This window comes from Podarcis raffonei, chromosome 5 (assembly GCF_027172205.1).
Source record: "Podarcis raffonei isolate rPodRaf1 chromosome 5, rPodRaf1.pri, whole genome shotgun sequence".
In the NCBI taxonomy this organism is placed as follows: Eukaryota; Metazoa; Chordata; class Lepidosauria; order Squamata; family Lacertidae; genus Podarcis; species Podarcis raffonei.
Genome location: NC_070606.1, coordinates 48,998,649 through 49,014,550, shown reverse-complemented (window position 1 = coordinate 49,014,550; position 15,902 = coordinate 48,998,649). Strand labels below are relative to the sequence as shown.

General features: G+C 41.2%; 1 protein-coding gene across 2 annotated transcripts in view; it reads left to right on the top strand.

The window, feature by feature from the left end:
- GRK5 (G protein-coupled receptor kinase 5) overlaps positions 1-15,902 on the top strand; it is a 147,726-nt gene that overhangs the window by 113,872 nt on the left and 17,952 nt on the right. For both annotated transcript variants that reach the window (XM_053389052.1, XM_053389053.1), the window contains exons 5-9: positions 5,716-5,816; positions 10,343-10,435; positions 12,731-12,794; positions 14,111-14,251; positions 15,211-15,401. In XM_053389052.1, the coding sequence (XP_053245027.1) occupies positions 5,716-5,816; positions 10,343-10,435; positions 12,731-12,794; positions 14,111-14,251; positions 15,211-15,401 (590 nt within the window). The remainder of the gene's footprint in view (positions 1-5,715; positions 5,817-10,342; positions 10,436-12,730; positions 12,795-14,110; positions 14,252-15,210; positions 15,402-15,902) is intronic.

The window sequence follows — 15,902 nt, the reverse complement described above, 5'->3', positions numbered from 1 at the left end:
CTATTGAATATCATTCCACACACACTGTTCTAACTATTTAAACGTCTAATAGTTCCATAACACAGTGGGATTTTTGGACTGTTATTTGCTAAGGAGCATTTCACTAAAGCTGCCTTGTCTTTTCTCTTTCTACCTAACCCCATTTGGCAAGACCCAAGGCTGTGGTTGAGGCCCAGACCTTGTTTGATTGGATTGGAATAGACTTTTAGGCAACTTAAATTGAGTTGAACTTCTTAATTATGCTGCTTGTTGTTTTTATTTGAGACTCTGATTGGGAATCATTTCCTTTTGAAGCAGTATCATTACTAGTAGAATGTCAGGGGGATCAATGTGGGTAATTAGAACATGTTATCCCCCCTCCCCGTCTTTCGGCAATTTCAAAAGAGTATTTCTTTTATCACGCCAGTCTCTGAAGTGCGCACACATGGTAGCCATAGGTTCCAAAACACTGGGATGTAATGTAGGCCATTTGGCTAAATAACTATATTTGATCCTGCAGACTTCTGTTAGGTTTGGCTAGCAATGGAAACACAAACATGTGGAAGCCATTTCTCAGAAGCACATGATAGTGGAAATACTTGGAACAGGAACTGGAATATACGCCAATTGTTTTGCCAGTGTTATAACTAGGGATGGAAGAACAATTTGTTTGGTCCATTTTTTGCAGCAGACTGGTCCAGTCTGGCGCTCCTTGAATTTACTTGCATGAAAAGGACACAGCTCTCTGTTTGATGATGCACTTACCTACATTTTGTGATGCAGTTTTGAGGTGCAAAAAGAATGCATTCACATGTGTATTTTACGTTTTAAAAATGGCAAAATGTGTATTTTGCATAAAAGTGCATATTTTATGTAAAAGCTGTGCACAAAATGCGTTGAATTTTAATGCAGACTTTTCATGAATTCTTTCAACAATAACAACATCCACAAAAAACACAATGGGACAGACCTGTTATTGAGTGCCAGCAAAACTGAAATGGGACAGAATTTAACTACCTGGTCCGCCCCTAGCTATGACATGTCCATTTAGTAGAGTCCTTACAGAATGCTGGAGCCAGTGCTTTTTTCTGGGGGGACGCATACCCCTAAACATTTTGTGAATCTAAATTTGGCCTCATTGAGGGGCAGTATTTCAATATGAGTAGGAAAAAGAGTACCCCTAAACATTTTTTAGAAAAGAAGCACTGTATATATCCAATTTTCTAGCTTTTCTGCCTATCTCTAGATATTGTACTAAGTACCACTAAGTATTACTCAGAGTAGACTTTTTCTCGGGCCACACAGTGAACTTCTGATTGTTCAGCAGCCCTTCCTCACACCAGCATTTTCTCATTGCCGTAGTAACTCAGTGGGCAAGTTATGGACTGGCAGAAGCTCTTGCTTGCCGCTAAAGTTTCTGGCATTGCTCAGGGAAGATGCCCTGCCAGTTCTGGAGCTCTGCTCCTCAGCCACCTTCCAATTCCTGTCAGTTTCTGTGGCCTGCAAATGCTGGCAGTGCTGTTGATTAGAACCTGATCTTGAGAAGCAGGCAAAGGAGGTAAGTTAGGGCAGTTGGCTAAGGGGAAGCTAAAGCTTGCTAATCGTCTCTCATTCTGCCTGCCACATTTATGGGCACTGTGCTAGGTCTTTTTAAATATAATTCAGAAGGCATTGCTCGTGGTCCGCATGAACCCATTGCTTCCAACTATGAACCTTACATTCATGGCAGAGCAGAAGAGGCCCAGAATAAGAGTTTCTAAGCAGGCCTCTCAGATTCCGCCCCCCTCACTGCCTCCACATCTGAAGTCTGTTCCTCTAGACTCTGTGCACCTGGGGTTTTCATGGAGTTAGTCTTTTCAGTAGCAGGTAAATCCAGATTTCACAAAATGTAGAACTAAAAAGTGCCTTCAGTTGTTTTAATTAATTACATTTAAACACATGTCAAGCAGCTCTGAAAAAGAAAAAGTGTCCCAGATTGCAGTTTAAGAACTCTCTGGCAATGTGTCTCAAGCAAAAGTGAAAAGAGTGAGTAATGTTGATGTATTTAATGTGCTCAGAACTCCCTTTGGGACTATAAAATATCTACAAGGTTAGTTAATGCTGATTGCGCCACTTGGAATGGCTCCTCTGGCTTGAGGCTGATACTTCTGAATGGTTTCAAGGTCTACACAATTACACAGCTTGTTTTCATAGATATGCAATAGAGGTGGGTAGGGACAGTGTCATCATTTAGTTTAATCACTAGGTGGCACTGGATTTCATTGTTGGGGGGGGGAGGTCAGAAGTTTTCCCGTTGCTGGTCTGTTTAAATTTGAGAGAGGCAATAAAGTTATTGTCTAGCTTCCTGGCTGGGGTGTCTTCTAACCTTTCCACGACATGAGCTAAAAGGAAGGGGAGATTATTTCTGTTAAAAATAAACGGTTTGCAGCATTCCATAATGGGATCAAGTCCATCCATATGTTTCTTCTTATGTGTTAGGTAATGAATGATAGCATTCTAAAGAGACCTGACTCACATGGATAAACATGTTCTAAATACAGATTGGCTCGCAAAGAGGAAAAGTGAGAGATTAGATCAGTTCTGAAAAATGAACAATCTCTCATGAAATTGCAGCGGGAAAGAGCAGTAAGAACGAGGCAGTAAGAACGATCCTTTGTTTTATCCTGAATTCTGTCTGTTTTCTAGAAAGCTGGACTGAAAACCCTGCATGATGCGAAGACATTTTCATGTTAATTAGTTTATGGAGCTGATTTAAAAAGAACTTCAAAACACATGGCATCACATAATTGTATGGTTGGAAGAGGCCCTGAGAGCCATCTAGTCCAACCCCTTTGTTGTTGTTGGAATCTGTCTGTCTTGACAGACAACTAAAGAGTGCGCCATCAAGAATAAAGTCAAACTGTTGGAAAGTTACATAGCCTGCTGAGGGTGTAAAGACCAATACAGGAGAGACATGTTTTAGTGCAGCTGGGGCAGATGAAGACGTCCAATTTTGCTGTTAAAGGTGCACCCTGGCGTTTCTTATCTCTGTTCTCCCTCCTGTGGCCATTTCTCCTCTGGTCACTGTTGTGGATACATGACCTGCCTGTCTCCAGGCACTGCGATCATCTGCAAGAGCTTCGCTCACAGCAAGGTTAATGTTGCCAGCCTTCATGGATGATAAAAGCTGGAAACCAGCAACACCTGGAGAGCCACAGTTTGCCCATTGCTCCTTTGCAGAGTCACTTTAGTCTTGGTTAACTGGTTGAGAAAAGTGTGTCAGTGTGTAAGAGAGAGAGGTGATGGGGAATATATTTTACTCTGTTCTACTACTGCTGGATATTTAGTTTTGCTTCCAACTTTCTTCCCTGATGGGTTGTCCATGCAATTTTAAGGCATGTCTTGCAGGGATTTATTAGGAGACTTCCCATGATATTGCATCCTTTTCAAAACAACAGATCAAGGACCTGTCAACATTAAGCATTGTTTAGCTGTCAATCCACTCCCCCCTCCCTTCATATTAGCCCTGAGAAGTCCACACCACTCAAATCTGTATTTGAGGGGCAACTTTGGTCTTTTATGTTCATACCAGCATGTCTCTTGTGTTTGTCCCTGCCTTCTAATTTGTTGATTCTGTTATACTTATTGGTTATACTTATCTGTGTGCATGTTTCTTTAAAAAAACAAAGCTGTGCACTTTTGTGCACAGGAAGTGCACAAAAGAACACAGTCAGGCAATTGCAAATTCTCAGCACATACTTTTCAGATTGCTGTGAAATATCTTGTGTAAAAAAAATGTAAGGTGGTTTTCTTGTTCAGTTTTCTGCTTTTTTTGCAAATTTGAGGGATGAAAAGAAAAACTTTATATATAAAACTATGTTCCTCTGTTCGGGGTGCTGCTGTAAAAGAAATGAAATCACTGAGGAAGTAGTGGACATGAAAAGGGGAGTAGCAGAAAGCGATTATTGATCCAACCACCTCAAAATTACAAAACAAATTGTCTGCTACTCCAAGTGGCTTGGAGCCCTCTTCCTCCCAGTTTATCAGATTACCCTTTTATCAGAATTTCTCAAGTAAGTATATGCAGCACCGACTATGGAATTTGTTGCAAATGATAGTATCTGATTGTCAGAGGTAGTAATACCTTCTAACACTGGACTGCTCCTACTTAATGTGAATATGGCAGAGAGATACAAGGATCCATTCCCATCTTGCACACATTCTGTTGCCACATCTGCAGTGTTTCTGTGCATGTTGCAGATGTGTGGTGGGATGTGTGCATATCCAGAGGATAGCTCAAACATCGAAAGAGCGCTTATATGTTACATAAAATTATAAATCTTTACTCTTTGGAGTTTACATATGCGAGTATACATCCACGAGCAACTATTCATACAACCAGTGCTATAAATTATAAAAGTATACTATAAATTAATCACTTTATTTACATATTTACAAATACTCTATTCAAACTGTTACATTTTAGGTTTTGAATTTAGTAACACTATAAATAAAAATAAAACTCTTAGCCAGTTATCATACAAATCAAAAGTTGCTTTGGGTGGTTGCATAATGCTATTTCTGTCTGCTAGCTTGCGTGGTAGGAAGCTCCTATGGCTGCCTTCTTCAGCATAAATTTCCTTGTGAGAAGAAAGAAATGGTCTTATGAAGTGATTTGTAATATCTGATTGCTTATTAATAATACAACATTGAACAGAGGAAGCAGCAAAGCACCAGGCACCCTCACTTTTAAAGCAGGATTGTTTCCACAAATACAGGGCTCTGCATTTGATCCTTCTTGTTAGCTGGCTACAAAACGCTCTTTCTTTTTGCTGGTTATATTCAGGCGGCTATGTTCCATCTCTCTTGAGAATACACTCACAGAGGAAGGGAGACAGAGCACTGATTTTAGCTCTTTCTCATGCCAGATGTGTCACAACTTTAAATAGCCATTAGCCAACAACACCATTAAAAAGGCAACCATACTACATGAAACCCTCGAGGTAGTCATCGATGCTAGACTTAAAACAAATTCCACAAAAACAGACCAGCACTCCCTCTGGGAGCACATTCAGGTGGTGAGTGCCAACGAGATTGTCACCAGAATGGAGCCACTTGAGAAACAAGAGGGAAGGTATCGGTATGCTTGGTGGAATCTTACTGTTTCAGAAGTGCAAAACAAAGAAAAACCAAAAAACCCTCCCCCCCAACAAAAATCCAGTCCAGTGAGAAGGACTAAGCATGTTCAGTAACTATAGAGTGTTACCTGTTAGAGAAGAAAACTGCTGAAAGTAGGAATGGCTGCTGGAAGAGGGTAGGGCTGGCCAATGGGCCAACTCCTATTAGGAAGTGGTGAATAACCATAATGCTTGTGTCGAGAGTCCCACAATATTCATTCATTTGCAGCTAACTGGCAGATATCAATAACACAACATTTTTAGGGAGATTTGGGGGAGGGTTCTAGAATATCTCTAAACAGGGTCTCTATATTTAAGAAGGAAAAGAAGGTGGACTGGCTACATCTTGGCTTACTTTAGTGGGTTCTCGTTTGTGCCGCAAATAAGTCCCAGACTCTTTCGTGTGATGAAATGTGTGTTTCCGTTTAAAATACTGCATTCACAAGCCACAGGGAGATAAATTCTGGCGTTGTTTTCTTAAGACTGCAAATATTTATCTATACATGAACCTGGTTGTCAATGGAATGCTTTTGCCTGTCACAAAGCTAATGTGTTGCTTAATCTCTTTGCTTTTTTGTAGTCTCCAGTTTATGTAGCAGAAGTCGATCAAGATCTTGTCCAGCAGACAGAAGAAAAACTTGAAAACAGTCCCTGTAAAGAGCTATTCTCACCTTGTGTGAAGTAAGTTAGGGTTATTTCACTGTTGCTGTCCAAAATATTCTTTTCCAATTAGGTACCAGTTAAAGGCTGAGAGTTTTAATTTGTCGGGGACTTCCGGGTTAGCGCGATCGACTAATGGCGGATTCCCTCTGAGCTCTGGAGGGAATCGGCTCCGCAGGATCGGGTCTTGCCGCTGCGGTGAAGCGGGGACCCTTAAAAATCACAGGCGGTGAAGCCTGTGAGCGTGGTGACTCAGCGGGCACCATTTGCGCCCCCCCAAGCTGCGAAGGAGCCTTTTTAAAGGCTCCGGAACAGGGAAGGGGTGAGCGGCACAGTGCTGAGAGTAGACTGCTTCTTCTGCGGAGTGAAGCCGCATTGCCATTGTCGGAGAGCGCTGACTTCTTCTTGTGAGCAATCGGACTATAAAGTAACAACCTGTGAGTAATACGGAAATTGGATCTTTAAAGAATTTTTATGAATTAAGCATGATCGGGGAAGGCTTAAACAGGAAGTCCGCCTCCCCGTCTTGTAAATAATTTAAAGTAAAGGACCTGCTAACTAGGGTCGAGAGAACTCTCTCTTTTTTGGTTAAGGATTTTAATTTCACGGTTTGGCAGTGTAAGAAATCTTATTGGAAGATAAAGAACAAATTTTGGGAGCTGAAGTGTCACCCCCCCCGGACCCGGGAGCGCCCCGTGAGAGAGCCTGTTGATGAGGTATTGAAGAGTTTGACAGCTGTCAAATTAGCTGTCAAGACGGAAAAAGAGAACTTTGTTTTTCTTGTTTCTGCTGGTTACAATTTGGAAATACTTGATACAATTTGAAAATAAGGAAGAGCTGATACAAACTAACTTGACTTTTGGATTTGAGCTGAAAGGAATATTAAGGAACTAAAATCCCTCTAGAGGGGGTTTTGGGACATTACAAGAATGGCTGGAGGAGGGAAAATCCAGATGGAATTGGACAGAGCATTTGTTCTCTTGGGAAAGATACAAGGCCAACTTGATGTTTTGGCTACAAGTGTTACAACTCTGGACTTAACAGTAAACAACATTATTGAGTTTGATAAGGATTTGAATCAGGAAGCCTATTCAACTGGGCAAACAGAGAATCTCGAGAGCTTTGAGAATTTGGAGAAGGAGACAGATGTTGTTTTTGAAGAAAAAGAAGAAGGAGCTGTAATTCTGCAGGTCTCAAAGGAGAGCTTGAGGCCTGACATGATGACAACAAAGGAAGATAAAAATTTGATGTGGAAAGTCTGGCCTGAATTGGAGACTGAAAAATGGAAAGATCTCCTTATGTGGAGATCTGAAGACCCAAGGATTATAAATTTGATTGTGGAAGTCGGAGCTTTTGGGACATTTGGTTTTGAAAGGAGTAAGAAACAAGATTTGGAGTACCCCATAGGCTCCACTTTTAAGTATGGAGGCCTGGCTGGAAGAAACATGGATCCTGTTGGACCGGAGCCTCTCCGAGATTTGGTGTTCAATATTAAGGACTATCAAAAAGACCGGCAGAGAGGAACTGAGAGAGAATTAAGAGCCTCGGATATGAGATCTCCAGGCTGATAGTAGATTGAGACTGATGATATTTGTTGGGGACTGAAACCGGGAAAGGGGGGGGTGGAGTTTGGGAATCCAAAGGGGACATAATTATAATTTGTTCTGTTTTTATTCTGTTTTGTTATTGGTATGAAAATTGGGAAATTCGTGGAAGGGAATATTGGTCGATCTTAGAAAAATGTTTTAAGAATGAGTATTGATGTATAAGTATTGATGTTTAAGTTTGGATAAGGCAAAATTGGTTTTTAAAATGAACTAAATTAAATGAAAATAAGGTTAGCAAAAATAAATTGAGGAAATGGATTAAAGAGAAAAGGTAAAATAATAATATGTTAAAATAAATTATTAAGTTAAGGTTGAGAAATAAGTAATAAGGATTTGCTGAGCTAACAATTTAAATTGGAATACAAGAAGGGGAGGTGTGAGGAGGTCAGAGAAATAAGGTAAAAGAAAATAAGTAATGGAAATTTTATGTGTTTTTATTTTTGTATGTTGGTTATTTTTCGTTTATTTTTGTTTTTGTTTTATCATTGAAAATGCTAATAAACTTTTATTTAAAAAAAAGAGAGAGTTTTAATTTGTCTCAGCTTCTTATTTGCTGCTCGAAACGAACATTTGTTTTATACAGGCAATGTTTTGTGGGTTTTTTTGTGAAGAGGGGAATTTAGTGTGTCCAGTGCTAAACACTGCTGGTTCTGATTGATTTGATATTTGTCCTGTATTTGTGGCCCCTTAATGTAATGGGAATAACAAGAAGGTAATACTCAAGAAGCCAAAACTGAAAAGGAATCAGTACTAGGCCCAACTCTTCTATTTGCATCCTCTACTTGTTTACTTAAAAAAATATATCCAGTGACACCCACACCCCCTGCAACATACACTTAGGATTTTAAAAACTTATTTTGAACGACCAATAGTTTGCAGTGGGGTTGCATATTTGGCTGAATGCCACTCATTTGTCTTTAAAGCCATACAGTAAGAAACGCAGGGAAACAGCAAGTCAATCCCCTCTCCTGAACCTTGTCATTTTTCATTTTGTTAGCTAAGTGGTATAACATCTGCTTTGCATCCAGAAGGTCCCTGACTCGGTCCCTGGCATCTCCAGGGTAGGGCTTGAACAGATCTCCATTTAAATCTTGGAGAGTTGTTGATAGTCATCATAAAAAATACTGAACTAAATGAACCAATGGACCATATAAACTGACATCTTCCTTTCTTCTTACACTCATAAAACCTCCTTTTTGATCTTCCTGTACTTCCCTCTCCTAAAGGCATGAGTGAACATTATAATAATAGCAGTAACAAGGGGTGGAGGGGATGTGTCTATTTCTTGCTAGGGAAAAGGATTTTCCTTTACAGTGAACAGGAAGGTGCCAGCCCTGATTGGTGTAGAACTAATGGAGAAATGCAGGGTTTCTTTTCCTCTGCCAGGGTCCCTAGTGAAATATGTAGCATTGGCCACAACTTGGCAGTGTGCATACATGTGTCAAAATAGCTTTTTCACTCATGATGGTGAACATGCTTTGCCCATGCTTTTTCCTGTGTATGTATGGGGTGTTGGAAGGTCCTGTACAAAACCCAACCTTCGTGTTGTTGACAGTCTACATCAATATATTCTAGCCAAAACAGCAAAACAAAAAGCTTCAAATCCTCGTGCTTCCAAGGGAGGTGCAGGGAATCCATGTCCCTTTCAGACTGAATTGCCTCCCATTCAAATTGGAGAGGGAGGGGGGATGAATTAATTGGCTGTTAGCCTACGTGGACAAAAGACTGTGCAAATGCTGCTGTGCACCGTGGCATTGAAATGTACGTGTGTTGTGTCATCCTATTGTCTGTGAAAGGGCTTATCGATTTTCGCAAAGTCACAGCAATTTTGCTATTGTGCCGAAAAGGTCTGCATAAAAAGATTTGCGTTGCAAACCCTAGATCCCGTGTTTGTCGGGACAGCGGGACCTTAAAACAACAAAAAATATCAAAAGCGAGGGATCATTGAAAGCCGTCACCATGTAGTCTCTGTTGGCTGGGCGGCTTTTGTTGCTCCCAGATGGTTTAAGTGGGTATTTGCAAAAATAGACCAGTAGTTCTGCTTATGTGTTTGAATGACTTTGTCCGGCTTTTATTTTTCTCTTTGCCGGGAAAGAAAATGAGAATCATTCACAGTGTTAACAACGAGCTGGTTTTGTCCCCTTGGCTTTGTTTGTATCGTGTAGGGATACTGCCATGCAGATGGAAAACTTACAGTTATGAAAAAGGCAGAGCTGAGCTTGGTGTTCAAAGCTGTGCCTTGTTCCTCTGCTGTGTACTGATTTCAAAGCATGGAATTTAGTGGTACATCTTGCCTTTTAAGACCAGAAGAAGAGGCTCACACCAATAGCCCATCTAGTCCAACATCCTGTTCTCACAGTGATTGACAAACCAGCAATCAGGATTCGAACACGAGCAGCCTCTGCTCCTGTTGTTTCCAACAACTGGTATTCATTGTCAAAGTACAAAACTAAAACTCAAAGAGATATATGAAAGGCAGCCATTGTTCCTTTTTTTAAAAAAAATGTTCTTAATTGTCTAGTTGAAATAAACCAGCTTTGCATAGCATTCAATTAGCTTTGTACATTCAGGTGTGCATGAAGAAACCCTGCATGTTTTTCTCAGTCAATCAGACAGTTGCAATACCTTTAATAAAGGGTTTACTGGCAAGGGTAGAAACTATAAACACTGGTTGGTAGAATATGTTTTGGTTTATCAGCAAATATCATAAAACCCAGATGTTTGGGAACTGCTAACCTCCTAAAATATTAACAATTACTCATACCATCAACATCCGCAGAGTTTGACATTAACAATAACATGCTATATATTTTTAATGTATTTACATTTGAACTTGTGGAAATTCACCTAAGCATCCTCACTTCAAAGAGACTAGAGTACGTCTTCATAATGAGACTCGGGATTGTAAAATGTTTGTCTTGTCTTTTTCATCTGAGACAGATCTGTTCAAGACTACCTAAGTGGAGAACCTTTTCGAGAATATTCAGCCAGCATGTACTTTGATAGATTTCTCCAGTGGAAATGGCTGGAAAGGTAAGTGGTCCAGGTGGGCGTTGTATGTTTTTATTCTGTGATGGGACTTGGGAAAGGATAGGGGAATAGTAATGTTAATAGTACTTCTAGCACCTGCAAACGAATTGAAGTTCACTGTTTTTGTGTTCATGCTAATCATAAATGTAAGCCCATGTTCTTTATTTTTAATATTAAGAAGCCAAATACTCAGTTAAGAATATTCAGTTACTAGAATAAACAAAAGCAGGGATAAAGGACAGCCCTGGTTAATACCCTACTTCAATGGAACTTGGTCCATTGGGTAAGTGTGTGTGCTAGGCAGCTGCACCAACTTTATGAGGCTGAGGTGTTTTCAGCCCCCTCAATATTTTTGGGCAGGGAGCCGGGCCACCTCAGTGTTGAGGGGAGATCTGAGTACAGCACAGCACCAGTGGCTGAGTCCTCCTGACCGTGAGAGAGGAGGTTGTTGAAGCCACACTGTGCTGAGTTCCATGCTAAGGTTGCAACGTCGCACGCATTGCATCAAATGTGCATGATGGGCCCCCTCAATCTTGGGTGCAAGTCAGTGTCTCTGATACTAGGATGGCAGCCTAACTCTCCCAGACTGCCCATATAACCAATGCAGGAATTTTACACTTTGGCATAAGGTTACCAGATTTTTTTCAGTGAATCCAGGGACACTTTTCAACTTCAATGGATTTTGTATGGGGACTGATTTGTAAATCCAGGGACTGTCCCCGGGAAAGGGGGATGTCTGGTAACCTTACTTTGGCATACTCCCAGTTTGCATCAATTACTTTTGCTTTTACTGGGTTTTTCTTTGGTTTGTTTGTTTGTTTTTAGCATCCATTCAGACTTTTTTTATTTTTAAAGCTGCCAACTGTTGATTCGAGGTATTTGTTGTATTATTTTGAAGTGGGGGGGGGGAGGTTTTAAGCACATCTCCCAGTTGCTGCCTGCCACACAAATACTTCCTTTTCACTATTGAGTAACTGCAAGCAAGACAACACCCATACATCTGGGATTAGAGAAAAGGGCCATGAGGGCAGATGGGAGTGGAGCCTAATCTAGCTGCTGGTACATCTCACTTTCGAAATTTAGCATGAATGTTTCAAGGCAAGACTTCTCAATGCAAGCCTGAAGGCTGCAAGTTTCACTATACTAACGTTGCTGTCTTTGATAGCCCTAAGCTCACCCTCAATGTAATAGCACGCCGCCCCCTGGTGGCTCGGTCAGTTGTGGCAGGAAAGCAATAGTAATGATACTCCTTTGAGTATCAGCTGTGGATGTTCATTTAATTGCTCCCTGAAGAGCAAATGACAGTGATGTTCTTTTTTAAAAAAAAAGTGAGGTGCTGGAAGAAAAAGCACCCATTTCCCCCTTGGATTTCAGAAATCCAGTTATATGTCAGAGTTTGATGGTCCAGGCTTGACTTTTCTTCAAAATATCCCCTGAACCTGGATGGGATAGATGGAGTCAGCTCCACAGTTGAAATGTCTTCAGCAAGGACCTGGTGAGGCAGCAGTGAAGGAAGCTGGAACTGTGGCTATTAGTCAGCCCACCTTCTCTGTGATGAGTTGCTCCTTCACTGACCACATGTAGCAGAGATGTAGTGGAATAGGCCCAGATTAGGTCAACAGAATAATTTGATAATCAAGGTGGCCCTTAATATTTCCTTGAGGAAGAATTGCTGTTATCAGCACCCTCACTGCTACCTAAAGGGTGCTTCCGGACCGTCACTATTTGGGGGTAGAATTTAATCCCATTCCAGCAGATTGAGTACAGGGAGTACAAGTCTCTCTCTCCTGATGGGCAATAGAGGTGTCCACGTACTTAAGATACTTGCCCTAGAACAGGGCTGGAGAAGCTATGACCCTCCAGAGGTTTGTGGGCCTCATCTTTCCCGACCGTTGGCTGTGCTGGGTGAGGCTGGTGGGAATTGGGAGTTGAGCAACATTTGGAGGGTCAGGTTGGTCTGCCCTGCCCTGTAGGAACAGGAAGCAAATTGCTTGTGTCTAATAGCTCCACCGGGCTACAATGAACAGTGTCGTTTGAGAAATGTGAAAAACCTGCAGAATTTCAAAACAGCTGGTAATACTATCATTGTGCATTGCTGTAGGAATGGCTGACTTAACTTTTCTTTTGTTGAGCTAATAGCCTGGGATGGTGAGCTAATGGTTAGGGGATGATTTCTTCAAATCACCTTTAAAGCAACATTCTTTTTTTATTCTTCTTTTTTCTTTCTTCAAAGATAGCATTAAGCATTTTATCTCTTTTTTCTCTCTCTCTGTCTCCCATTCCCAATCTTTTTTTCAGACAACCAGTAACGAAAAACACATTTAGACAGTACAGGGTATTAGGAAAAGGTGGATTCGGGGAGGTAAGTAGTTCTGGAAACTTCTGTTGAAAACAATGTGCTCCTCGGAAGAACAGTAAGGCAGACCCACAAATATCTGATGGACTGAGCATGAAAATGTTAAGGCCTGGGTGATTTTCATGATTTAAGGTTAAAGAATCTACGCTTAAGCCATAGATGATGTGCATCAGGCAGTGTTTTTGAGATAGTAAATGTTTACCTGCATGTAAATATAAAACACTAGTAAACCATATTGCTTGAGAGAAAAGCAACATCTCAGTAGTAGAGAATCTTCTCTGCATGTAAAAGATCTCAGATCCAATTCTTGGCATCTCCAGGTATGTCTGGGAGAGGTATCTGCCTGAAAGTCTGAAGAGCTGCTTTCAATCAGTGTTGCCAATACTGGGCTAGATAGACCAATGGCCTGAGTTGGGATATGGCAACTTCCTATGTTCCTTTGTTGAAGAGGCTTCCAAGACTCCTTTATTGCATCATGTTTCTGTGGTTGCTCTTTTGAAAAGTGAGGGTTGCATCTCAACCCCTTGGTTGGCTGCAGCAGGATCTTCTTCTGCCTCAACCCTCCAGAATGGGAACTTGCATTTTCTGTAGGTCCTCTTTCAGCCCAAGGGCCACAGCCCCTTCCTGGGGCCACACAGACTTCCTGGGGCCACAGCCCGGTGGTGGGTTGTGCTCAAGACAAAAGCGGGAGCAGTGAATGCAAATTGTACCTTTGTACAGTAGGCTAGTGTCTAGGTACATCCCCATGCGCCTTCTAGTCTCTATCCAGGCAAACAAGTAATATTAACAGAGCTGAAGGACACATTCTAACCAGGCAAAGCATTCAAAGAATGTGCAAAGCAGGTCTGGGAAGGGTGTGGCTGAGGTATGGAGAGTCTCAAATGCTAGATGGAGAGGCCAGGAGGGGCAAATTTTGGGTGCCAGGCCTGAAGTTCCCCATCCCATTGGTAGAGGTTATTCTGGTCAGTGTCTCTCAGTTTAGGATGTTCAATGAGTTCTGTAGCTTAATGCGCTCTGAATTTTCCTTCAAACTTTGCTCCTTGTCCCATACCGAAGATCATCTATTAGTAAGTCTCTTCAGTTAGTTCTGAATTTCCTTTAAAAGTAAGATGGTGCGGATTCAGATAATACAGTTTTATCAAGAAGTGATTTTGGTAACTTAGGCATCAAGCCTAAGCCCACCTACCTTGGAGCAAGCCTTGTTGAATGCAACAAGACTTCCTTCTGGGCTGGCATGGTCAGGATTACCAGTTTTAAATGACTAATTCCTCCTGCACAACCCCCCCCTCCACAATTTGTTGATGTTGTTGTTTTCCTTCTAGGTGTGTGCTTGCCAAGTACGAGCAACTGGGAAAATGTATGCATGCAAAAGATTAGAGAAAAAAAGGATAAAGAAGAGGAAAGGTGAATCCATGGCCCTAAATGAAAAGCAGATTCTAGAAAAAGTCAATAGTCAATTTGTAGTAAGTATTGCCAAATTTGCAATGGGCACAGGCTTTCCATTGGGCGGCACACCCATCAAGGAATGGCATTAGTCACAGGAAGTGTATAATGCTTCCAGAAAACATCTCGCCTCAAGCCAACATTCTGAAGTTGGCTGTACAGTATATGATATGTTTTGTCACTCCCAGTACAGCCTTTTCTGTGCATCATTCTTTGATAGTCCAAAACGTCAGGGCGTCTCGTGCTTCATTTGTCAGAACTTGAGCTGCTGTAGGCGTAAGAGATGCAGGAGTAAAATAAGAAGATTAAACCCAGAGCAGCACAGGAAGCCAAACCACCACCACCAATGATAATTGTGTAAAAAGTGATTGATAGTTAAATAAAACGTGGCTGTATGTAAAATAATCTAAGAGGGGAGGTCTACTGCTGCCATCTGCAATAAATTATCTGTTTTGTTCTGATGAAGTATGAAATGGGGTGCAGTCTAGGAGATTTTGTCATAATAACGTAATAATCTGAGCTGTTTGTAGAAATTGTTGTGATTGTTACAGAATAACGGCTACCACAGCTTTACTGTACATGCTATCTTGTGTTGTTCAACTATCATCACTTTTTACATGATTGTTATTGTTTTTGGGGGTCTCCTGTAACTTGGTCTGTTGTTTCTCACTCTTTTGGGGACTGTCTCCTTTGTTTTGGTTGTCATCAGATCTCTACTTTTGCTGAAAAAATATTCATGGCAGCATGACACTATGGACCTGCAAGTGATAACCTTTATGAAAACGACCTAGTACCATGTTGCTTCCAAATTTTCAGAGTTATATTTTTTAACCCTTGACGATTTGCCTACCTCCCCTTTGGCTCCATTCAATCATATGATACTTTATGTCATTCCAAATGCAGAACATTAGCAATGAATGAATATGTGTGCACCAAGCACCTGTCTTTGTGCTTTAAACTATCCCAACTGTTTTTCTAGGTCAACTTAGCCTATGCCTATGAAACAAAGGACGCACTCTGTTTAGTTCTAACCATAATGAATGGGGGTGACCTGAAGTTCCACATCTATAATATGGGGAACCCAGGCTTTGAGGAAGAAAGAGCCTTGTTTCATGCAGCAGAGATTCTTTGTGGCTTAGAAGACCTGCACAGAGAGAACACTGTGTACAGGTAAATATCATTCCGGTGTGTTCAGAAACTTGTTGCAGAGTCTGTTTTAGTTTCCTGAGACTTTACATAGATATTTATGATATGCAGAACCACCTCCATGTTTTGTGCTTGTGAGTGGGCTTTTCAGGAGTATCACATAAGGACCCACACATTGAAATTTTATGTAGAAGCTGCTCATCCATTAAATAATGAAAGCCATCTACTTAGAAATTGAAGATCCTGTATGTGGATCTGTCTGGAAAATGTTACAATCCTTATCTAGTTTCCCCGCCTGCGACAGCCATAAGATTCCTATATTCAGTCCCCAGCCTCTCTGTCAAAAAGGCTCTTGAGTAACAAGGCTGGGACCTCTGCTTAAGACTTCGCGAAGCTGTGTTATATGGTAACCAGATTTTTTTCAATTAATCCAGGGACCCCCCCCCTTTTTTTTTTTTTTTTTTTGAAGCTGAGTAGCAACAGGGAGTCAGTAGTGGGGATGGTGAGGCAAAAGACCCTGGGTCC